This window comes from Dromiciops gliroides, chromosome 3 (genome assembly GCF_019393635.1).
Source record: "Dromiciops gliroides isolate mDroGli1 chromosome 3, mDroGli1.pri, whole genome shotgun sequence".
Classification (NCBI taxonomy): domain Eukaryota; kingdom Metazoa; phylum Chordata; class Mammalia; order Microbiotheria; family Microbiotheriidae; genus Dromiciops; species Dromiciops gliroides.
This window is the reverse complement of record NC_057863.1, coordinates 465616785-465641913: the sequence shown is the minus strand read 5'-3', so window position 1 is coordinate 465641913 and position 25129 is coordinate 465616785. Positions and strand designations below refer to the sequence as shown.

General features: G+C 36.8%; 1 protein-coding gene and 2 pseudogenes across 1 annotated transcript; 2 read left to right on the top strand and 1 right to left on the bottom strand.

The window, feature by feature from the left end:
- The first annotated feature begins 2210 nt into the window (after positions 1-2210).
- On the top strand, positions 2211-3608 carry LOC122747792 (tripartite motif-containing protein 48-like). The gene is made up of 2 exons (XM_043993624.1): positions 2211-2702; positions 2931-3608. Exons 1-2 carry the CDS (start codon positions 2211-2213, stop codon positions 3606-3608), a joined length of 1170 nt encoding a protein of 389 aa, XP_043849559.1.
- Positions 3609-7338: 3730 nt separating this feature from the next.
- LOC122747791 lies at positions 7339-7842 on the bottom strand (annotated as a pseudogene).
- Positions 7843-11139: 3297 nt separating this feature from the next.
- Positions 11140-11547, top strand: LOC122750832 (annotated as a pseudogene).
- The last annotated feature ends 13582 nt before the right edge of the window (positions 11548-25129 follow it).

Sequence of the window (25129 nt, the reverse complement as noted above, 5' to 3'; positions counted from 1 at the left end):
TACTGTATGTTCCATATGTTGTTTAAAATTCTAAATGTGGCTTCTAATCTGCCGCCCCCCCAGTTTTGTGGGGAAACTGGTTAAAATCACTGATAAATTCACCAAGAGTTTAGGCTTTTAAGGGTTTATTAAAAGATATAAGATAGTAAAGAGAGAAGGATTGAGAACAGATTTCTTATAGTATGGAAATCCTAGTCTTCCTAAACTCCCATATGAAGTCCTGCTGCCATGCCAATCTCTCCAGCCAAAGAGGATGAACTCTCCTGCCAGTGTCCACTTCCTTCTTCATGTTCCCCTCCCAGAAATGGAAGGATCTTCAAGCTGATTGGCTAGCATCATTCAAATTCACTGGACCCAAAGGTGGTCTCAATGTAAAGTTCAAAGTTTTTAGCTTCTGAAAACAATAACTTCTTAAGTACCCTCTTAAGTACCAGCCAGATGTGCTTATAATCTAGTTAACTGGGAGTAAGCCAGCCGCTGTCAGTCACTCTTATCCAATTCAATCAGTTTTGATCAATCTCTAGGTGGGCCCCTGAGTATCTGCTAAATCTCCTCATCTACCACATTCTATTATCTTGGCACATCCAACATATCAGCAAACATAGGTGAATGGAAACATCTGCAGTAATATTTTTGTATATATGTTAACTTGTCTCCACATAGTTTAATATGTTTGTAGTTTTGTTTTTTGAGTTGCCAAGTCTTCAAAAAAAATCACCTAGTGCCTAGTCTTCTGTTTATTAGCTTCTCCAAACTTAGGAAGGCTCATATTTAGATATATAGTTCATGCCAGACCTTTACTCCAAGTCTCCTCACCTTGTTGAACTTTCCAGAAATTACAGTATGTTGACCTTACTTTTGAGAAGTCAAAGCTGCATCTGGTCACCCTGCTCAATGTAGCTCTGAGCAAACCTCATCTCTATGTGAGCATCCAAGAATTCCTCAACTTCCTTTATTCCTACTCCCTTATGATCATGCTCTGCCCTCTTAATTTACATTTTATTATTTCAGACCTTATTACCATGGAAGTAGTATAGACTATAGATATTCTTATTTTGTGTGTGGGGGGGGCAATGAGGGTTAAGTGACTTTCCCAGGGTCACACAGCTAGTGTCAAGTATCTGAGTTCGGATTTGAACTCAGGTCCTCCTGAATTCAAGGCCAGTGCTTTATCCACTGTGCCACCTAGCTGACCACCCCCCCTTACCCCCCCCCCCACTATAGATATTATTAATGAGTATTCCATGTGAAACTTGGAGGTGCTGAAGTCATGGCAGCCACAGGAAATTTTTGTATGCTACCTTCCCAGTGACCACAGGAATCAAGAGTGTTACATTGCAACTCACTGATCAGGAAGAGATTGTATGATATAATTTGCCTACCAGGCTATACTATATTCAAGCTGGATATAGAACAACTCTAGCTCCAAAGAAGAGATGAGGAAATTCACCTCTCCAACCTTTTTTGGAGAATAAAAAAAAATTGGCATGAAATACTGAATGTATTTAGTGTTTATGATGAATAGTTTTGAAGAATTATTTCCCCCCTCTTCTCTCTTTTATTGTTACTGCCAAGCCTCACTTGTTGGATAATGGAAGGTAAGAATTATATCCAGAATTTAAGGAGGTGAGAAAATAAAAGCTAATAACAACTTTTATTTTTTCAAAAGAATCTTCATATTAAATGTTTTCAAAGAACATCCAGGGAAAATCTCCACTCTGCTTAGACTCACACTTTCTCAAGTCCCTCTAAGCAAATATGATTTAGTCATTAATAATTCTTTTTGTGGAGTATTGGATTATGTGATCTTTGTTTATTTTTTTGTTGGGCAATGAGGGTTGAGAGACTTGCCCAGGGTCAGGATTATTTGATTTTTAAAAAAAAGCTTTTAAAACAGAAATGAATATATTAAACTATGTGGAGACAAATGAAGTGAAAGGGCTAGGTGAGAAGTGTGAACTCTGGCTCCTTGGTTTATGATCTGTGAATACCTTGGTGGTCATCTTTACAGACAAAACTTTCTAAGTTGTGAACAATCCTCAGAGACAATGGAAGATCAGAAGAATTCACACCTTGAAGGAAGGAGGGGCTTCTGGTTGCTAAACTCCTTATATAAGGGGGGAGATAAAGTAGACTTCCCATACCACATTCTGCAAGCACAGCTAAATCCTGGGAACTCTGAGGCTGTAGAGCCCAGAGGAACAGAGAACATGGCCTCTTGCCCAGACTTGTTTCCAGATCTCCAGGAGGAACTCACCTGCCCTATCTGCAGGGAGTACTTCACAAACCCAGTGTCCATTGAGTGTGGCCACAGTTTTTGTCAAAATTGCCTTTTCTGGAGCTGTCGGGAAAACGCTACTTTCTCCTGTTCAGAGTGCAAGAGTGTCTCCCATATGAGGGATTTCCAAGTCAATGGGCGTCTTGGGAAACTGGCATCCATTGCCATAAAACTAAGACCCCACACCCTGCAGAAACCTGAAGGACATGGCAAGTGTGAGGTACATCAGGAAGTCCAGAAACTGTTCTGTGAGGATGACCAGAGCCCAGTCTGTATGTCCTGCTCTCAGTCACAGGAGCATAAGGCTCACACACTCTGTAATATTGATGAAGTTGCTGAGTGCTGCAGGAAAAAACTCAAGGAAACAGTGAATGATTTGTGGAAGAAAACTGAGAAAGTTTTACAAAATATGGATAATAATGAGGTTTTATCTAAACTGTTGGAGGAGGACATAGAAATTCAAAAGAACAATATTTTGTCTGAATTCCAGAAAGTACAACAGTTCCTGGATGAGATGAAGAACGAGTGTCTGTCAAATGTGCAAACACAGGCCAGGGACAATTTGGATGGCCTGAAGAAGAGAATTGGAGAACTATCAAGCCATCGTGATGAACTAATGAAAAGAATCACAGAATTAGAGGAGGAGTGTGAGAAACCTGATATGGATTTTCTCCAGAATAAGAAAGAAGTATTGAAAAAGAATGAATCTCTGCTCCACAAGGAAATAGAAAAGTTCTGCATAAAGAAGAGTGTTTGTCCCATCCCTGGAATTATAGAAGCAATTTCCAGTTTCAAAGTGGACATCACCCTGGATCGGAAGACAGCCCATCCAGCTCTCATCTTATCTGAAGATCTGAAGACAGTGAGCTATGGAGGAATAGAAGAGGAAGTGCCCAATGACAGTGGGAGTTCTGAAACTTTCTTCAGCATTCTTGGTACTCAGTCCTTCACTTCAAAGAGATATTACTGGGAAGTGAAGGTGCCAGATAATGTTAGTTGGTGTGTTGGTGTCTGTAAAATATCAACCCAGCTGGAAGGTTACTTTGTACTTATGTCTGTATATGAGAACAATGCCTACCACCTTTACGCTGTAGTTGAGCATCATCTTCATAGAAAAATCTATTCAAAATATCTCCAGATCAGTGAGTCAGACTTAAAGGTGGGGATTTTCTTTGACTGTGATGCTGGAGAGATATCATTTTATCATGTGAGAGAAAAATATCTCTTTTATACTTTCCCTACCTTTTCATTCTCAGGATGTTACAAGCCCTTGTTCTCTTTTTCTAAGAAAGATCTGATGAATGATTGCTCTTTAACAATATGCCTCTAATTGAGAGCAATCATGGATTAAGTATATACTTATTGGTCAAATATACTTCACACACTATAATCCAGAATCCCTGTGTAGTCTGTAATATGTAAGTAATTGTACTTACTTAACCAAAGGCCATACCCATTCCTCTATCATATCTCTAATTTTCACTGACTTTAGGCCAACATTGTTGTGAACTTTCCCCCATTAATTTATAAAAAGAAAAATCTTTAAATTTAAATGCTGGAAGTTTCCTGAGAGGATTCATCCAAATATACAGATGATATAACAACATATCTCTAGAGAAGTAAAAATGAATAACTGTTACCCTAATTATGTTTCCTAAACCCTTCTTCCACCCCTAAATAAATTATATTGTATTTACATTGCATGAATTTTGTGTTTACTTATTTTTATATATGTTTTCCTTGTGTCCTAGTAGAATGTGAGGCCAGGGACTGTTTCCTTTTTATATCTATATGCTCAGCACCTAACTGATATTTAATAAATGTTTCTTTAATCAGAAAAAAGAGAAGACAACATTACTTCAATGGTAGATAAATGTAATACCAGTTAATAAATCTAAAGAAATATTACTGCAGATGTTTCCATTCACCTATGTTTGCTGCTATGTAGTAAGTAAGGTTATTTTCTTTCTTTTTTACGCATTGTTTTTTTTTTTTAATTTTAGAGTGGTGTCAGCAAAGTAATGATTTCTATGATTATCAGTATTAGAAACCACTCCCATAATTTGAAGCATACTTACATCTTCTACATTTAATTGAAATATTATTTTACTCCTCCTATAAATTGCATGCTGCTTTCATCAGGTTCTTAAAAACTGTGCAATTGAATTGAACTAAAATACTTAAGTAGTTTAATGGAGCATATGACTAAGGTTCAGTAATGTGAGAAACAATGTGAGAAACAGGGCACCACCCCTTGCTGAGAAAGACATGAGGTGACTTCTAAGGTCATTTCAGCATCCGGAAGTCACTTCACAATTCATGGACCACCTTCAAGTCATGTCAATCAATGGACTTGAATGCTACCAGCTAATTATCTGGGAGCTGTGTGGGGAGATTGCCCCTCTGAGGGAGGATAGCTCTTTTTGCCTACTGGCTAGATATGTATATAGCTAGGTCCCAATTATGGCCTTCAAAGAAATCTTGTGAAATGATAACATTATTTGAATTCACCCTGTATATTTCCATTGGACTAGAACCAATAACTATATTTTAAAGAATTGTAAATTTGAACAGTAAAAATTTGAATACATGTGATAACTTATAGGCTTTATTTTTAGCATTAATTAGGACCTAGCCTATACTCTAGAAGGCTATGGCTTAATGATACAACAACGTTAATTTCCTTTAGCCTTTGAATCTGGTTTAGGAGAGACAAATTTACTGCAAAACTTAAACTATATAACAAGTTTTCCTATTCACCAGTAAGCTTCATTTTTGGTGGGATTATCAGGAGGCACTGAGGACTAATTCTGCTTCCATCCTAGAACTTCCTTCTGCACCTGGGCCTCCTCATTCTGGAAGAGCTATTATTTCTTAAGCCCACTCATCATAGATTATATCTTCACAAGGTTAGCTCCCTTTCTCCTTTGGGTGAATTCTTCCTGGGGCCTCCATTTTTTGGAGGAGCCTATTCTGACCTTCCTTCATTTCCCTATCATCCCTGTTCCTGATTTCTTCTGGATTTCCATGCTACCATGCTGGGTACTTTCACTATAGTGGTTTGCTGGGGGTAGCTTGTACTGACTTGAGGCAGCTATTGTTAAATTTTCAGTGTGACCATTTAGGCATTAGAAATTAGCTCATGCTACAAATAGGCCTAAACTTTTTGTGTTGTTGAAAACCGTGGAGAAAATATGAATAATTGAGATTAACTCAAAGGTATGGAATGTATACTTTTTACCAACACACCTCTGCTTTCTTTCCTTTCCTTACTCTATTCTCATACTTCTCAACTCCCTTTTATTTATTATCTTCCTTTATTAGAATGAAAACTCCTTGAAGGCAGAGACCTGCTTTCTTTTTTACTTTTATTTGTATTCATAAAATTTAGCACAGTGATTGGGCACAAAATTTTCCTAAAAAACAATTTTTCTTTCCTTTTTTTAACTGAAAGTAATCACATTTTTATGACAAAATCCAATGTTTCTTTGTTCATTAATTTTGAAGAAACTTGGCATGTAGTATTCTCCCCATCTAGAGTTCTTTTTTTTTTTTTCATTTTAGGTATAAGTTCAGTCATGTATGATGCCAGCAATTAGTAAAATACATCACACCTGGCATTTATAATGTGAAATACACTTATTAGAACTAGCTAAGTGCAATATATATGGGTCAGGGAACAATTTATATAAAGGGTATGTTATATATTGTGTGGATAGGGTTTTGTAACTGAAGAGTCTCCAAGTAGGTCAACAAAGTAAAAGAGTGTAAAAGCATGGAAGCATGGAGAAGGGAGAGCTTAATGTCATTCCAGTATGATAGATATGATGATATCTAAATTGTGAAATGTGTCTTTTAAGAAATAAAATAATGCTTAAATTACCATTTTATTATTTAAACATGATGAATTACATTTTTATCTCCAATTTTCAACACTTTGTGAATCCACTCTTTGTGCTATACTGACTACTGTACCTCATGGAATATGAAATCTGCGTGCCAGGGCATAGTGGTGGGTAAGGAGTTTCTGAGAAGGAACAAACTCTCAAAGGATCATGCCTTAGGAAGTTGTTTATTCACATTATGGGGCTACCTTGTCCTATGGTCCCATGTACATATGTCAGTGATGGTTTCAGAGTACAGTTGGATGTGTACCCTGATCAATATCTCTTCCTTTATATCTGATTATTTTTGCTGGGCAGATTCACAGGGACTGGATGGAAAAGGCACTTCAGGTGCATCTGATCAGTAAGTGGGGATTAATGGGGTTTAAGCGTAGGAAAGACTGTCAACCACAAGAACATTGTGATTACCAATGTTTTCTAACCTTACCTACCTAGATTAGATGAAGTTTGCTAAGCTGATAATTTGCTAAATGTTATCTATAGCCCTAAATGTAGCTGTTTAAATTAGTTTTGGGTTCACAGAAACTTCTCAGAATATAGAAATGTCAATCAGCGATCAAATACGGAGTAATTTTTTGTTAGTTGGGGGCCTAGAAATAGGGAAATACTCACAATAACAGAGTTAGAAAAGGTACATAGAAAGGCAACTAAATTCAGTTCAGGGAATAAAAAAATAATCATCAGATACTATTACTGTTAGAATTAAACACAAATTTCTTTCTTTGACATTTAAAAAGTCCTTTAAAACTTACCTCCAAACTACTCTTTCACACATTAAAAATTTCTCTTTTGGGGGGCTGCTAGTAGTACAGTGGATAAAGCACTGGCCCTGGATTCAGGAGGACCTGAGTTCAAATCCAGTCTCAGACACATGACACTTACTAGCTGTGTGACCCTGGGCAAGTCACTTAACCGTCATTTCCCCGCCCCCCCCAATTACTTTTTTCATGCATATTGTGTCTAGCCATACAGTCCTTTCTGCTGTCCTTCACCCAAGTCATTCATTTACCATCTCCATGCCTTTATAAAGGCTGTCTCCCATGTATTCTCTCTCGCTCTCTCTCTCTCTTTTTTTCGAACAGCGAACCAGCTTTATTCTTTATCATGGGCCCCACTGGTTGGCCTTCTCGTGGGGCTGCTCCTCCTAGTCGTGCTTCAGGCTCGGTATTCTCTCAGCCTGGGCTGGGGGTCGGCCTGCACGTGGCGCAGGGTGATCAGGTGGTGGCCCAGGCGCTTCAGCAGTTTCACCTCCTCCCCTAGGTAGTGGCTCTACAGGAAATAGCAGAGGTGTGGATCCCATTGGCTGGAGCTCAGGGCCTGCAGCTTCAGGAGGGCCTGGTTCAGGCGCTTCTCCAGGCTCAGGGCAGCCTCCATGGCATCCAAGCTGCGGCCCCACTCGTCTTGGGCAGGTTTCTGCATAGCCTGGAGGAGGACCCGGCCCCCACGTTGGTTCTGGAGCCACATAAGGTGCTCAGCGCCCTCGCGTTTCTCCTTCTCCAGGTCACGAAAAAATGTGACACCCTCAGCAGAGCGACATCGTCCCGGGTCGACATAGAGACCCAGGGACAGGTAGGAGTAGGAGGCTTGCAGGTAGAGGTTGGCCAGGCGGCTGACCGCGGCCTCGAATAAGTTTTGGCGGATCTGGGAGGAGGAGCTCATGGCACCAACAGCAACGGGAGGAGGCGGCCGGTCCCGGGGCTGTTTAGTCTCGGAGGCCAGGGGCGGATGGTCCCGGAGGCAGACGTTCTCGAAAGCGGGGGTCGGGTGGTCCCAGGGGCTGGCGGGCTGCAGAAGGACGAAAATCTAGAGCGAGGGGAGCTGGGGGAACCCGGGTCTGTTCCAAACACTGTTGAAGCAAGAACCAGAGCCGGGAGATGAGGTTTTCCATGTATTCTCTTCTAATGCCTGCCTCTTAGAATGCCTAATTTCCTTCAGAAGTCTGTATATGATGTATCTTCTACATAAGGTTTCTCCATATATTCCTAGCTACTAGGGTCTCTTCTCTCTTACATATTACCTTGCATCTCTTTCGTGTATACTTATTTATGTTTATAGTCTCCTTTTCCCTTTAAAATATATGCTCCTGGAGGACAGTCTATTTCATTTTTGATTTTAACAAGTCGGAGATCAGGAAAAACTTCACACTGAAGCCATCATCTAAACTAATCCTTGAAGGAAGACAAGTATTCTGGGGATCAGGATGGGAAAGGGTAGATTGATGATATACGAGTTGGCTCATACAACTGAATAGAGTTGGGAGATAGAATGCCAAGTTTGAGGAACTGCTAGCAAGTTGTGATGATTAAAAATATGAAAGACATGGTATCTGGGTAATTCAATCATTTTATTAATATGTGTCATGGGTTATTAATAAAATGAAGTCTATGGCCATCTCTCTCAGATCAAAGCCCCCTAATTTGTGGTTGGGTCTAGTCCATATACCTTTCCCACTGTAGGAAGTCAATCACACACAATCAAATCTAATTGGTTGCCATCATTTGGAGGTGGATTATATTAAAATGAAGTTGGGGATATATGATTCAAGTAAAGATGACATGGGGAAAATGTAAAGACCACCCCCCCCCAAGCTGACACAAAAGTTCCTGCCTAGAACTGGTTCATGCAAGCCAAATCTCAGCAGTAAAATCTTTCAGTTTATCTAGATAAAATAGTCTGTCTCCACTTAAGGCTCCTTTGTAAGCTTTGGTTTGGGATAGGTTTGACCTAGGTGAGACTTGAAAGACTCTCTCAGAAGAGCTGCCTTTGAGTGTAGGGAAAGGGAGAACTTAAGAAAGAGAGATCACTGGGTCCTCAAGATACTGATTATTGATAATTATTTCTCACAAAGTGCAATTTACCACTTAGAATATATAGAGTATTATAAGATGAATAATGTGAAAAGGATATGAAGGCAAGTTAGGAGGAAACTGAGGAGGGTAACATGAGGTATTTATATTTGTTATATCTCCTAGGGAATACGGAGTCACTGAAATATTTTGAGAATGAAATTACATAATTAGACCTATCCTTTCAAAATAATTTTGGCAGTTGTGTAAAGGGCTCACAACTTCGAAATCTTTTGATGATATTTCAATGTGTTCTCATGAAATAAAGATGACCCTAGGGTTTTTGAGACTATTTCAGTAAGCTATAGAAAACTCTATGAGGATGAAAAGCACTCAGTTTGATCAAAGTGTCATACTAGATCTTGCTTTCCAATTTCTAAGCTACAGATCATTTTCAAGAAACAGATAAGCCAATTACAATGAAGTTCATCACTATGAGACTAGCAATCAAACAATGAATTCTTTGGCTAAATTATTTTTGGATATAAAATGTAATGGCAATATATTAAAAAGAAACAAAAATATACAGGGTGGTACTCAGTCCTTTTTGGCATTATTCTACTTCTCTGTTAATGGTGCTAAAGCAGCAGAAAAGGTCGCAGGGGATGATGAGAATCACAATTTCTAGGCTCCTAATGAATTTAGCATCTGTGGCAATAGCTTCCCCTATATAGGATCCTCAGGAATACTATTCTAGTTTCAGGATACTTCATAGACCCATATCCACTCAAAGTTATATTTCATAAGTCCCATTCAAAGAGTTTATTTATACTAGTCAGCCAGAGTATGTAATTATTTCAAAGCAGTCATTTAATGAAGTAGCATAGTAGAAGAAATATCAACACAATTTTTCCTCCATAAACACAAAGATCATTTTTTTCCATAAATACAAATGCCATCATTTGGAGGAATGGACAGATATAGGGAACCCGTGTATCCAGGACAAACACAGATAAAGACAATTTATGCCTCTGATATTCCTGGATCACCATTTTCTGGTCATCTTGTAGCACTGCTCTCACTGGGCCTTTTCCTCTTTTGTCTCCTTATCCAATGTCTAAGAGGTGTATAATCTCTACTCAGTACATTGACATAGCACACTGTCTCTGCCAACTACTGCTTCCTGCTGGTTTTATGTGGGCTCTGAGAAATGTTCTATTGATCTTATGGACATGGGCTTCTATTGGTCTGAAAAGAGATGAGAACACCAAAGGCTTGAAAAAAAATAACCACCATGGCTCTTTTAGCAATGCAAATAAGAAAACAGCTTTAACTATTGAACCAAAATCATAGAAGAATAATATTTACTTGTGTAGAGTGTATTCTTTGGGAAAGTTTAAAAAGTAAACAAGCAGTCTTTCACAAGTGATATTCTACAGTAGGCCACATCTTTATAGATACAGATTAATCAAAGGCATTACGAACATCACATGGTACTATGCTTATCATTTTTGACTATTAAAAAATCATTTGAATCAGTATCACAAAATGGTCCCTTAAAGATTACTTCCCAACAGAGTGCCCCTCATGCATATGAAGAAATCCTACAATATTCCTTGAAAGAAGTAACAACATAAATTTTGTTCAATTATGCTTTTCTTATTAGTATAAAATGAGGCATAAATTTGGGAGATGTATAATAATAATTATAGATGATAAAGTATATTTAAGTCTGCAAAAGAATTTATTTACTTTTTGTATTAGTGAAATCTTACATATGTTTACAAAAAATGTATCAATCATATCAGTTCTTAAAACATTTGGAAGTTTCTTAAATGAAATCCATAATCACTCAAAAATGTTCAGTATACTTTGACTATTAAACTATGAAAGACATAGTTTCTGGGTAATTTAATACTTTTATTAATAAGGCCAACAGGATATTACCAAAAGGATGGTCAATGACCATCTCTTTCAAACCAAATAAAAAGATGGTGGTGGACTCATAGTTTATAAACCCTTCTAACTGTAGGTAGTCCATCAAATAGCAATCATATCTAATTGGTTGACATGATTGGCGGTGGATTATATCAAAATGAGTTCTTGCTTTCCTTCTCTCTCTTTTCCTCAGCATTGCCCGAGGAGGGGCAGCTCTCTCTTCACTGGCACCATGCCTGCCCTGAGACCCCTCATGAAGCCCAAAATCATTAAGAAGAGGACCAAGAAGTTCATCTGCCACCAGTCAGACTGATATGTCAAGATCAAGAGAAACTGGCATAAACCAAGAGGCATTGACAACAGAGTGCGAAGATGATTCAAGGGCCAGATCTTGATACCCAGTATTGTCTATGGAAGCAATAAGAAGACAAAACACATGTTACCTAGTGGATTCAGGAAGTTTCTGTTGCACAGTGTCAAAGAGCTAAAAGTGCTTCTGATGTGCAATGAATCTTACTGTGCTGAGATTGCTCACAATGTTTCCTTGAAGAATCAAAAAGTCATAGTTGAGAGAGCAGCTCAGCTAGCCATCAAGATCACCAATCCAAATGCTAGACTGAGGAGTGAAGAAAATGAGTAAAAATTTGCACATTTTTATTAGTGTTAAATAAACTGCCAATGACAAAAAAATGAGTTCTTAAGTTATGTGATTTAGATCATCTTGGACAAAAAAGACGTCAAAAAAGGATGTAGATCACATCAAAGATAATCAAAGCATAGTAGCTTACACCAAGGTGTAGTCTAGTGCAAGAAAGTTATTCCAATCTTATCAGTTAGGTCCTTTATAGAAAAACTGAAAGACTTAGAAAGAAGGTGGCAGTATTGAATCTTCCAAAGATATTAATTATTAGTAATTATTTCTGCTAATGCATAGAAAAATACAAATTAAAAAAAGAAGCCAATGAAAAATGTCTCATACATAACAAGCCTCTCAACTGGTTGAACAAGACATGGAATTGATCCATCAGGACCTACATACAGGATAAAAAACTAGGCACATAATAGGATAGGAGGGAGAGACCAAACAGGATTGCATTTGGAAAGTTGTGCAGTGCTCTTCTCAAAGTTCTTCTGGAAGTAGATATCCAATCTTTATTTATTTTTTTTAATCAAAGGTATGCTACTTCTTAGAATAGGTGGGTGGAGGATAGAGCGCTGGCCCTCTAGACAGGAAGAACTGAACTCAAAGAAGAATTGAATTCAAATTTGGCCTCAGATATTTAACTAGTTGTGTGATCCTTAGCAAGTCATTTAACCCTATTTGCCTCAGTACCTCATCTATAAAATGAACTGAAGAAGGAAATGGCAAACTATTTTGGTATCCTTGCCAAGAAAACCCCAAATAGTAACATAGAGTTGTACATGACTGGCACAACTCAACAACATACTACTGCTACATAGACACAAAACATAAAATTCCAAAATATACTGTATCTATATCAACAAAGTTGATTAATAAAGTTGATAAAAGTTTATAAATTACAAATTGAAATACTACTTCTCATGGTAGAGTATAAATTCATTAGACTCTGGATAAAGAAATTTGTTAAAGGATGAAAATAACATTATTTTCAAAAGCATGTCTAATGCCTAGAAATGTGACACAATCCAAAACATTTTATTTTAAATTTTTATTTATTTTTAGTTCTAAATTCTCTCTCTCCCTTTAGCATCCCACCCCAACAATTGAAAAAGCAAAAAATATGTTATTAATTATATACATGAAATCATGTAAAACATTTCAGTATTAGCCATATCAGAAACAAAAACCAAGAATACAATGAGAAAATTCTACTTCAGTTTGTCCTCAAAGTTCATTAGTTCTCTCTCTGTAAGTTGATTGCATATTTCACCATGAATCCTTAAGAATTCTCTTGGATCATTGCCTTGATCAAAGTAGCTAAGTCTTTGATAATTAATCATCATTACAACATTGTACTTCTTTTGTACAATTATTATATTAATACATAGAGGTCTTCCCACTTTTTTCTTAAGCCATGTTCCTTATCATTTCTTACACTTCTATAGTATCCCATCACAATCATATAATGCAATTTGTAGAGCCATTGCCCAATTGATGGATATCCCATCAATTCTGATTCAATTCCAATTCCACAAAAAAGAGTTGCTATAAAAATGTTTGGACAAATAAGTCCTTTTCCTTTAATTTTTTTTAATCTCTTTAGGATACAGACCAAGTAGTGGTATTACTGGGCAAAGAATATTCACAGCTTTTTACCTGTTGGGCATAGTTCCAAATTGTTCTCTAGGATTGCTGGACCAGTTCACAAATTCACCATTAGTGCTTCAGTGTACCTATTTTTCTATATTCCCTCCAGCATTTGTCATTTTCCTTTTCTGTCATGTCAGCCAATATAGGTGTGAGATGGCACTTCAGAGCTGTTTTAATTCACATTTCTCTAATCAATAGGGATTTAGACCATTTTGATATGACTAATGATAGCTTTGGTATCTTCTCTTAAAAACTATTTCCTACTCTGATAGGTGTGAAGTGATGCCTTAGAGTTGTTTTAATTTCCATTTCTCTGATCAGTAAGGCTTATATTCTTTTAAAAATTATTTGAAGAGTAAGATTTAAAAACTCACAACATGATCACTCCAAAACACCTCCAAATAATTCCACAGGACAATTCCAGGAGCAGCAGAACCCACACAAGAATGGACTGAAAATATTTTCCAGTCAAAGATAGCTTGGAAGTTTGGCAGGAGGGGGCTTCTGTGCAGGGGCAGGAGAGGAGCCCAACCCCACAGTCACACTGACACAGATCCAGTCCCAGGCAGGCCTTGCTAGAGAAAGAGAGCCCCACCTACCTCAGGTGCTGAATCAGCTGCAGCACCATTGTCATCTGGAACTAAGCTCATGGTCTGGTGAAAGGACTGAGCGATTGGCCAGGGGGAGATTACAGGGGTCTCTGTTGGTGCTGAGATGGAACTTGGGTGTTTCACCCCTGCTGGCAACCAGAAAGTAGGCTTGAGTGGCAGTAGCCCAGATGGGGGATGGGACCAGCTCATTGGAGCTAACAACCACAGTCAGGAACAAAGTTTTGCTGCCGGTTAATTAGCAAGTTGGCCTGGGGTTATCTATGGATGAGAGAATAGGCCAGGAGAATGAAGAAGCACCTAAGACCCCCCCCCCCACCCCGAAACTTGGGACAATACATTCTGGAAGTAGTGCCCCACTTTAAGAAGGAGTTAAAAGTCAAGTAAAAGAGTGTCAAGATGAGCAGACAGAGAAAGATGCAGACCATAGGAAGTTTCTTTATTGATAAGGTACACCCTCAGAAGAGGATAGCAATATCAGAGATCCTATATCCAAAGCTTCAAGAAAAATATGAATTGGTCTCAGGACATAGAAGCTCTCAAAAAGGACTTTGAAGATAAAGTAAGAGAGGTAGAGGGAAAAATTGAAAGAGAAATGAGAGTGATGAAGGAGGTTCATGAAAAAAAAAAAGTCAGTAGCTTGAAAAGCCAAATTGGCCAAATGGAAAAGGAGGGGACAAAAGCTCTCTGAGAAAATCATTGCTGGGAAGCTAGATAGCACAGTGGATAAAGCACTGGCCCTGATTCAGGAGGACCTGAGTTCAAATTTGGCCTCAGATACTTGACTAGCTGTGTGACCCTGGGCAAGTTACTTAATCCTCACTGCCACACCCAAAAAAAAAAAATCATTGCTCAAAAATTAGGATTGAGCAAATAGAAGAAATCAAGACACAAGAAAGAAAATCCAAATGAATAAAAGAAAAAAGAGAGCAATGTGAAATACCTCCTTGGAAAAAATGTGACCTCAAAAATATATCCAGGAGTGAGTGATAGTTTGAAAATTATTGGACCTACCTGAAAATTATGATCAAGGAAAGAGCCTTAGACATCATCTTCCAGGAAATTGTCAGGGAAAATTGCCCTGTTATTTTAGGAGAAGGTAAAATTGAAATGAAAGAATTCACCAATCCCTCCTTAAAGAGATCCTATAATGAAAACTCCCAAGAATTTTAGCAAATTCCAGACCTCCCAGGTCAAGCAGGAAAGATTTCAAGTGGCCAGAAAGAAACAATTCAAGTACTGTGGATCCACAGTCAGAGATGCACAGATCTATCAGCTTCTATATTCAAAGATCAGAGGCATGAAATATGACATTCCAGAAGGCAAATTAATTGGGATTACAACCAAAAATCACCTACCCAGCAAAACTCTGTATAATCTTTCATGGGAAATGGGACTTCAATGAAAAAGAGGAATTTCAGGTATTTGTGATGAAAATATCTGAACTGAATGGAAAATTTGACTTTTAAATATAAGACCCTAGAGAAGCATAAAAAGGTAAACAGGAAAAAAAATTAAGAATGATTTTAAAATGTCAAACTACTTACATTCCTATATGGGAAGATGATACTTCTAACTTATAAGAAATTACTCAGTATTAGGGTGGATGATAGAAATAAATTTAGACAGAGGGAATTGATGGTGGGGATTGATTATGAAGGGATGATATCTATAAAGCATTTAATTTTTTTACCACCCAAAATCTGTAGCTCCAAGAAGAATTAGCTTCTTTTTTTTTTTTCTGAAGGTCAGACACCAATAGCTCCTCTAACTGTCTACCTTCCTTCTCTGTTTCTCTCACAAGAAACTCCTCAGAAAAACTCCCCTCTCTCTCTTCCTCTAACTGCCTCTGTCTTTCCCACAGGAAGGGGTGATTCTTAGCCATTCTGAGTCTCTAATTGGCTCAGCACACTCACATGGGCTGTCCCCATTATAATCTGGCCAGGCCCATGTGGGTGTGGAAGAGTATTAGGGAAGACTTAGTTACTTAGTTTCGATAAATGTTCCCTGTGGTCAGAGTTCTTCTTGTTTGTTCAGTTATCTCCCAAAGTACATAACCATCTTCTCTTATGCTTTTCAAGCTTATATATTTTTTCAGTCTGACCATAATAAAGCAAAGATAAGGCTATGAAAACCCCAAATCACAATTAATTCCTTACATTGCCCTGGTCAAAATCACTAATGTTCTTCTCTAGCCTTGAACCATGACCCAGAAGTATGATCCAAGATTGCATGTGGCCAATAGAATTGCCAAACAGGACCTGGTCCTGGACCCCAGTACTAGCAAAGGGGCCTTTGTAACCTCTTTCTGAACAGTTGTCTGTCCCTTTAACTCACCTTTAGGCTGAGCTCTTACTAATGTTGCAGCCACTTCCGAGACACACAGCTGGTTTTATAGCTATGTGTACTCAAGGCTAGCTCCCACCTAGTGTCACTGGCCTCTATTGCTAACTTCTTAACTTGTATTAAGCTGGAAAAATGTCTTGAGTTCGTTTTGCTGCTCTAGAATTTAATTTAAAGCATTTTTAAAAAAGTTGTTCGGAGGGATCAATTGCTCTGTTTTCTTGGTTCCATCCCTCAAGCAATACAAATTTTAAAAATATTTTAGAAAATTATGTCATTTTGATATATAATTAACTTTTAGGTCTAGCATTATAACCATGTCTTCCTAGGACAGTAGGTCTAGTTCTGCATTTTTAAGTGTAAAAAGGTAAACAGGTGTCCTAGGATACTTTCTAGGACTTCCTGGTAATACAACCTATAATCATAGCTACCAGAGAGGTTGAAGGTGGAAAATATTTACATGTCATCATCAGTCCTCTTAAGAAATGAAAAAACTATCTTAATGACATAGGTTTTTTGGTGTGACTGGCAGAAGCAATATACTAAAATTGTATACTATTACTCTGACCCACTGCTGTAATTCATAAGTTTTGCTGTGGCCTGAAATACGTAGCAGTTATTACTGTTTCATAAAGCTTCTAACCAAAATGTCATATGCAGTGCACCACTGTGCTTTTAAAATAGTAGGTATTTAATAATATTTTTAAATATTTTAAAATTAAATAGAATGGAATAGAGAGGGTATTGGGAAAGTATTCATAGTAGTAGCAAATAAAAAGGTAATCTCCCAATTAATACAAATAATGAGTTTTTAAGTAGATGCATATGTTCAAATTTGCACTATTTGAAGGTATAATTATTTTAGATATAGTAATTTGTTCTCTCCAAAAAGGAAAACACACATATAAGTCCAAACAAATACATAGAGATACACATATTTGTGTAAATTTTAATTATGTGACATTCCACAGGATTCATTTTTCTTTCTAATCAGGACCCAATCATCCCTCCAAGTGTTTCATTTTGATAGCATTATGGTAAATAGTAAATATCGGTTTATTGGGAAGGCTAAATGACCAGAAAGTTGAGATAACTAGGTATGAAATAAAATTCTATCATTCATTTTCATGAGAAAATATATGAAAATCAAAGGGAAAAATAAGCTGACAAAACAAGTTCACCACCTCTGCAGTAACACAGTTAATATGAGAGATTTACTTTCAAGGCACAAATTCTATGGTCATGGTAATTAATGCACATTCAGACCAGTCTCTGCATTGTCTGTTACAATCCATTAAATTGTAAGCTTCTCGAGGTCAGGGACTATCTTTTGCCTTTTTGTGTCTCTCCAGTGCTTAGCACAGTGTCTTGCACTTACTATCCACCTAATAAATGTTTACTGAAATTTATTATTGAATTGAATTTACATTTATAATATTATACAATTAGAATTGCTGCTTTTATCAAGATATTTAAAATATTATGATACCTTTTGAATCCTCAGAGAAAGACTAAATAATCACTATTTTGTTTTTAAAATTAAGTATAGAACTGTTTAGTGATTTGTAATTGTGTCTGACACTTCGTGATCTCATTTCTGGTTTTCTTGACAAAGATGTGATTTGTCATTTCCTTTTCCAGCTGATTTTACAGATAAGAAAACTGAAGTAAACAGGGTTAATTAAGTGACTTGCCCAGGGTCACATTAGCTAAGAAGTGTCTGAGGAAAGATTTGAACTTAGATGCATCTTCCTGACTCCAGGTCTGCAACTTTATCTGCTGTGCCACCTAGCTGCCCTAAGATATTACATCCTAATTCTTTGAAAATCAGTAATTCATATGTATATTATTGAATAGATTTTTCATTTTAACATAAAACTTCATCCTTTAACTATTTTAAGGTTGTAGGAGGAAAACAAAAACAAAAATATTGGTCTTAGAGTCAGAATACTTGGATTCAAGTCACAGTCTTTTTCGTGTATTAGTTGTGTAACTTTGGGTAAGTCACAACATCTCTAAACTGTTGTAAAATGGAGACTATACAATGGAAAGGACACTCCTTCTGGAATCAGAGAATCTTGATCTAAATACCAACTCTGGTGATTGCTACATGCGATGCTGGGCAAATCACTTACTATTCCTAGGTCTCAGTGTTTTCATATTTAAAATGAAGCATTTTGATTAGACAACTTCTGAGGTATATTGCAGCTGTTATTCTATTAATATACTTGCTCCTGTCCTGCCTACTTAATTAACAATTAATTTAGGATGAACAAAAAGAATATTATAAATCTGAAAGCCCTTGATAAACTCTATAGCACTATACCAATATCAGACATTATTACTATGACTTCTACATTATCATTATAATAAAAAAATAATTTATTAATAATTTTATTGACATGACATTGCTTGTTACTTTATAAACAGAAATTATATAATCCTAATTCCTATAATACAGAAGGTAAAACCAATGTCGATAGAAATAAATTACCACATGGAAGCATATTTCTCAAACTCAAATATACTAAGAACTAGGAAAATATATTTTCTACTGACTATAGCTCTGATCTATCCTTTCTAATCACATAGGCTTTCAGTTGCTATCATCATGCGTACCAAGAGTTGGGAGGGAATAGTGGGATGTGGGAAATAAAATGTAGAATGAGATAGAGCCCATTTATTTTCAAGATAATTGGAGAAGACAGGAAAGTCAATAGCTCCAAAGTCCTAACCACCTCCACAGCTTCAATCTTCAGCTCTTCCCCTTCCTTTCTTTTCCATTCTTCACTAGTCATTACCGTAATCAGAGTATGCTGGTAAATATTTAGCAACAGGCTCTCCAATGGGGCAGTATACTTTTAAGTTTAACCTGCATTATTAACATTTTCCCAACACTATTATAAGTCTAGAAGTCAACAAAACAATAAACCAAGCCCCTATTTGCAGTTTGCCAAATTCAAAGGCATAAATGTTCACACTGAAAACAACACTTTTTTGTAGGAGTTGGTGACACCACAGACCTGAACCTAATTCATTATCAAACATATATTTCTATGAATATTCCCTTCATTTTGGGATAGGATAAAAAGAGTATAAAACAGGTACATAGTACATAAAATTTCTATATTATTAAAAACTTAGAGTACAGATAAAAAATAACAATAATTCAGGCTGTCCACCCATGGATTTACTGTTTTCAGGGACAAGAAGACAGCATAGAAACATTCATTAAGTTCTTAAAAGAACTGGAATATATTTATATCACAGTACAGGGAACCATGTTCCCCAAGGAAGCATAAACACCTGCATTTTCCACTTATTTTGGAGTTCTGTTGCATCCACTTAAGGTTATTTAGTCTTTCAATCTAGCAGTTGTTTGAGTTCAAGAAAGGATATTTGGAAATAATATCAAAGATGAATGAATGTAGTTATGGGTTCTCAGTAGAGTAACATAGTTATCTGTGCTTGGAACTTTGCTCTCTAACATTTTTTCATGATCAGGATCAGAAAAACCTTTGGCAGACTGAAACACTGGGCTGAATCTAATAATATTAAGGGTAATAAGGATAAATATAATGTCTAACAGGTTTAAAAATCAACTTCACAAATACAAGATGGGGGAACATGGCTAAAGAATACTTTATCTGTAAAACTATTGTTTTAACAAAGTTTATTGGACTATAATCTTAATAGTGAACAGGGTAAAAATAATATACATAGAAGTGTTTTGAGGCTTTAAATGACATAATAGGAGTAAAGTACTTTACAAATTTTAAGGTGATATATAAATTCTAATTATTATTATCATCATCATCATTATCTTCTTTCAGTCACCTGGTCTCCAGTCTGATAATTTCATTGAACATTCCACTGAACTTCTAGTGAACTCAAGTGATGTTTATAGAGAAAAAAAATTAAATATTTAACAACTAGGCTGTCCAGAAAACACACACACACACTTTTAAATTTAATCTGCATTACTAATATTGTCTTAAGCCTAGACAATAAAAAATACAATAAATCAAACCCTACTTTGTTGCAATTGCCAATTTCTGAGATGCAAATGCTTTCATTGAAAATTTAACAAGTGGTTCTTGGAAAACCCATTAGTGAAGGTTCCAGTGTACTCCTGGTGATATGACAGTCAAGAAAGCTAAGAAAATCCTAGGGTGCATTAAGAGAAGCTTAGTGGCAAGGTTAATAAGGGAGTGTAATAGTTTTGCTCTAATTTGTTCTCAACAAACCACATCTGGATGATTGTGTTCAGTTCGGGGTGCCAAATTTCAGTAATGACTTACATATATTTCTGAGGCATGTTCAGAAAAAGAGTAATAGAAAATGGACACAAAAATATTCTCAAAGTATAAGACAAATGTTGGGAATTTTAACACTTATAATGAACTGAAGCTAATGAGAAAACTAAGGATGAAAAAGAAAATTTTTTTCAAAGTTATATTGGGTGAAAAAAGAGATCCAAAGAAGGAATTAGAGTGGTGATGCAATGAGGATAACATATGACAGACAGAAGGCAAAAAAGATCAACTTGCTTTGTTTCCATTTTCTCTACCAGGAAGTATGATCTTTGAGATGAAAAAGTCAGAACAAAAATGCTTAGTAAAGAAATGATACTCAGGGTACATCAGAAGATAGAAAATGAAACCTCTCTTCTCTTAATGGGCAGAGTTTGAAACATTTGGCCTAATCAAACAATATCCTATGGTACTGAGAGAATTAGAAGCTATGACCTGGAGCCTGTCTGATTTTCTTTAAAAGATTCTGGAAAATATAAGAAGTACTCCATGGTAGGAGAAGTGAAAATGTTGGTATGACTTTCAAAGATGGAAGAGATATGAGTCTGTGTAATATAGGCTGTTGAGTTTGACTTTAACTCCTAGCAAAATTCTAGAATACAGTAGTGAATATCTGGAAACAAAAACAGTGATTACAAAGAGCCATCGTGCCTTCATTAGGAACAGGTCACAGCAGATTAACCTCATTTCCTTTCTTGACACTGTTACCAAACTAATTATTCAAGGAAATGCTATAGTTGTAGTGTACCTAGATTTTAATGAAATATTTGGCCAAATCTCTCATACTATTCTGGAAAAGGTGAAGAAATATGGGTTGGAAATAATACATTTGGGGCAGCTATATGGTTCAGTGGATAAAGCACTGGCCCTGGATTCAGGAGGACCTGAGTTCAAATCTGACCTCAGACACTTGACACTTACTGGCTGTGTGACCCTGGGCAAGTCACTTAGTTCTCATTGCCCCGCTAAAAAAAGGAAATAGTACATTTAGATAAATTTGGAATTGGCTGAAGGGCTAGATCCAAAGAGTGGCCATTAATAATTCACTGTCGAGGGCAGCTAGATGGCACAGTGATAAAGCACTGGCCCTGGATTCAGGAGTGCCTGAGTTCAAATGCGGCCTCAGACACTTGACACTTACTAGCTGTGTGACCCTGGGCAAGTCACTTAACCCTCATTGCCCTGCAAAAAAAAACAAACAAAAAAATAGTTCACTGTCACCTTAAGAAGAGGTCCCCATCAGAGTATGCCAGTGATCTGTGGTTGGCACTGTGCTATTTAATATTTCATGGGTGGAATGGATAAATGTACATATGGCATGCTCATTGAATTTTCAAATGAAACATGCTTAGAATGGATATATCATATATTGAATGAAAGAGTCAAGACTCAAAGAAATCTTGACAGGATAGACTCTTAGGATGAATCTAATAAGGTAAAATTCAATACAGAAAAATGTAAAGTTTTACACTTGAGTCCATGAAATCAACTTTACAATTATTGAATGATGCAAGCATGACCAGAAAGCAGTTTTTTTCTGAAAAGGACATATGGGTCTTAGTGAACTGCAATCTTTCTTTTTCTTTTTTTTAATCATAAAAATATTTTATTATCTTCCAGTTACATGTAGAAATAGTTTCCAACATTTGTTTCCATAAAATTTTTAGTTTCAGATTTTTTTCCCTCCATCCCTTCTCTCCCCCTCCCAAACAGAAAGCAATCTAATATATGTATAATCACATTAAACATAATTCTGCATTACTTATGTCATGAAAGAAAAATCTAAACAAAAGGGAAAAACCTCCAAAAAAAAAGCAAAAAAGTAGAAACAGTACGGTTCAATCTTCATTCAGAATCCACAGTTCTTCTGGAGGTGGAGAACATTTTCCATCATTAGTCCTTTGGAGTTGTCTTGAATCATTGTATTGTTGAGAAGAGTTAAGTCTATCACAGCTGATCATCACGCGATGTTGCTATTACTGTGTACAATGTTCTCCTGGTTCTGCTCACTTCACTCAGCATCAGTCTACTTAAGTCTTTCCAGGCTTTTCTGAAAATCTACCTATTCATCATTTCTTATAGCACAATAGTATTCCATTAAATTCATTTACCAAACTTGTTCAGCTATTCCCCACTTGATGGGCATTCCTTTGATTTCCAGTTCTTTGCCACCACAAAAGAGCTGCTATAAATATATTTGCATATGTAGGTCCTTTTCCCTTTTTATGATCTCTTTGGGATACAGACCTAGTAATGGTATTACTGGGTCAAAGGGTATGGACAGTCCTAAAGCCCTTTGGGCATAGTACCAAATTGCTCTCCTGAATAACTGGATCAGTTCACAACTCCACCAACAATGCATTAGTGTGAACTGCAATCTTAATAAGCATGTATAGTCCATACTAAAATCAAGAAAACTAACAAGAAAGCATAACCTGGATTAAAGAGGTATCAAGTTTTACAATAGAGAACTGATAGTTGTTTTATTCTTATATTATATTTGGAGGTTTATGTTCAGGTTTGGGGGCACAATTTTGTGAAGGACACATTTTACATGAAGTGTCAAGAGGTGGATCATCATGGTGGGTAAAAGTCTCAGGTTCATCATGTAAGAACACTGTACTTACATCACTGAGAACATTCATGCTCTTCCATAAAACATGATGCAGTGCTACTATTAGAGAAAAATAAAAAGGCTAAATGAATTATCACTCTACTATTTTCGCATTCTTTTTCTATTGTCCCCTGCTCCTTTTTTAGGTCAGGATGTACTCTGTCTCTACAACTACACCTCTATGTGTAACAATAAAATCGACTGCTTTAAAATCCCCACCATGACCTAGGACTCTGTTATTCTACTGTTCCAATTTAAAAGAGATAAGAAATGGAATGATTGTTTTCCCTGCCTCTTACCCCAAGCTTTTAAAAAGAGTACAAAGATGCTTCTTTAAAGTCTCACCCTTTCAAAAGGGTTGAGAGAAACAAACTCTCAAAATATAAGACTTTAGAAACTTAGGGAGGAAATTGCCTTAATTCACAGAGTGAAGAAGGACCCAGAAATCCAAGACCACAGTATAATCAAGTGCTAGCTTCAGGGAGCAACTTCCCATGAGGCCATCTTGCTATACCCTGAAACAGATTATGCCTGAGGCTCCTTCATGACAACCCTCATTATATTCTTTCTCAGATCTTCTTGCTCAATAAGTGCTAGTCCTGGACCCAGAATTTTGGGTTAATAGGCTACCCCAATTTGGAAGGTGTCAGCTGCTTCATTTTAGGGAAGGGGAAGCTTTCTAGTACTTGTTCCTCATTGCCTCTGTCTTTTGTTCTCCCTTGGGTGTCTCTATTTTGGCCATCCAGCTTAAATATTTCAAATAAAGGAGCCTTTTACTTTCAGCATTAAAAATAATTGTTTTCACTTTCAAATAAACTTTAGTCTTGTGGACTAAATACTCTTTAATTGATAATTTCCAAATCATAGTTATTTGTTAATTTCCCATTTATCTACATTCTCAAACAGTGAGTTCTCCAAACTTTCCTATTTTTGTTGAGGTTACCCATGCTTCCATTCAATTAGATATGACACTTGTGATGACAAGTGATTTCTCTCCCTCTCTCCCTCTCCCTCTCCTTCTCCTTCTCCTCCTCCCTCTCTTTCTCTTCATTTTCCCTCTCTTTCTCCCTTTCCCTCTCCCTCTCTATCTCCTTCTCCCCTCATTAGCTACTCTGGGTTCAATGATCATTTCTATGCATATGATTCATAGGTTTAAACCCTTTCCCCTCCTTTATTATAGTACCGCATCATGAAATGCCTATTGGACATTTCAAACTGGGAGTCCTATGCCTCATATGCACTCCTTCCTCATTTCCACCTCTTAGAAAGTTGATCCTCACCCATGCCTCTGTTCTGGTATCACATTTCCTTAAAAAGAATGCCCACAATTATTGCTCTTACTTTCTATATATAAATTCCCTTCTGTTTTCCTATGTTTATGTTTCATAGCCCATGATGCACCCTGCCTCAGTAGAATGTTAGGTCTTGGTGGTCAGGGGCTGTTTTACTTTTGTCTTTATAGGCTTAGAACCTAATACAATGCCTTGTTCATGGGAGGCACATTTTTTCCTCAAATTGAATTGGACACTTTCTAAAAATTAAGAGTCTAGTTTTTAAATCATGACAATCAATCAACAAGGCACTGTGCCAAAACTCTAAGGATACAAAAAATGATAAAAGCTAGCTCCTGCTCTCAAGGAGCTCATGGTCTAATTGGAGAGACAACATTCAAACAACTGCATACCAACAAGCTAAAACCAGAATAAATTATAAATAATCAACAGAGGGAAGGTGCTACATTTAAGGGGGATCAGGAAAGGCTTCTTATAGAAGGTAGGATTTCATATATCTAATCTTATTACTATTCTGCCATCTATTATTAACTTTTTTCTCCTTATTCAACACAGAAATGTCAGTCCTACTAAGATTTTGTTTATCCTACTCAAAGATTCCTAATAAAATATTTTACTTCAATTTTATTTCTTCATAAAATATGTATTTTCTAATGTTTGTATGTTTAGCAATGTCATATATGGATATGGAGCATCATAATTCAGGAGAGAAAGAAAATACAAGAATGAAAGCCTATGTCAGACATTCAAAATTATCAC

Excerpts from the sequence above, each read along its gene's own strand:
- LOC122747792 (XM_043993624.1), top strand. The coding sequence starts at position 2,211 with ATGGCCTCTTGCCCAGACTTGTTTCCAGATCTCCAGGAGGAACTCACC. Across the intron at positions 2,703-2,930 it reads AAAATATGGATAATAATGAG|AAACCTGATATGGATTTTCT; the intron begins GTTTTATCTAAA and ends GAGGAGTGTGAG.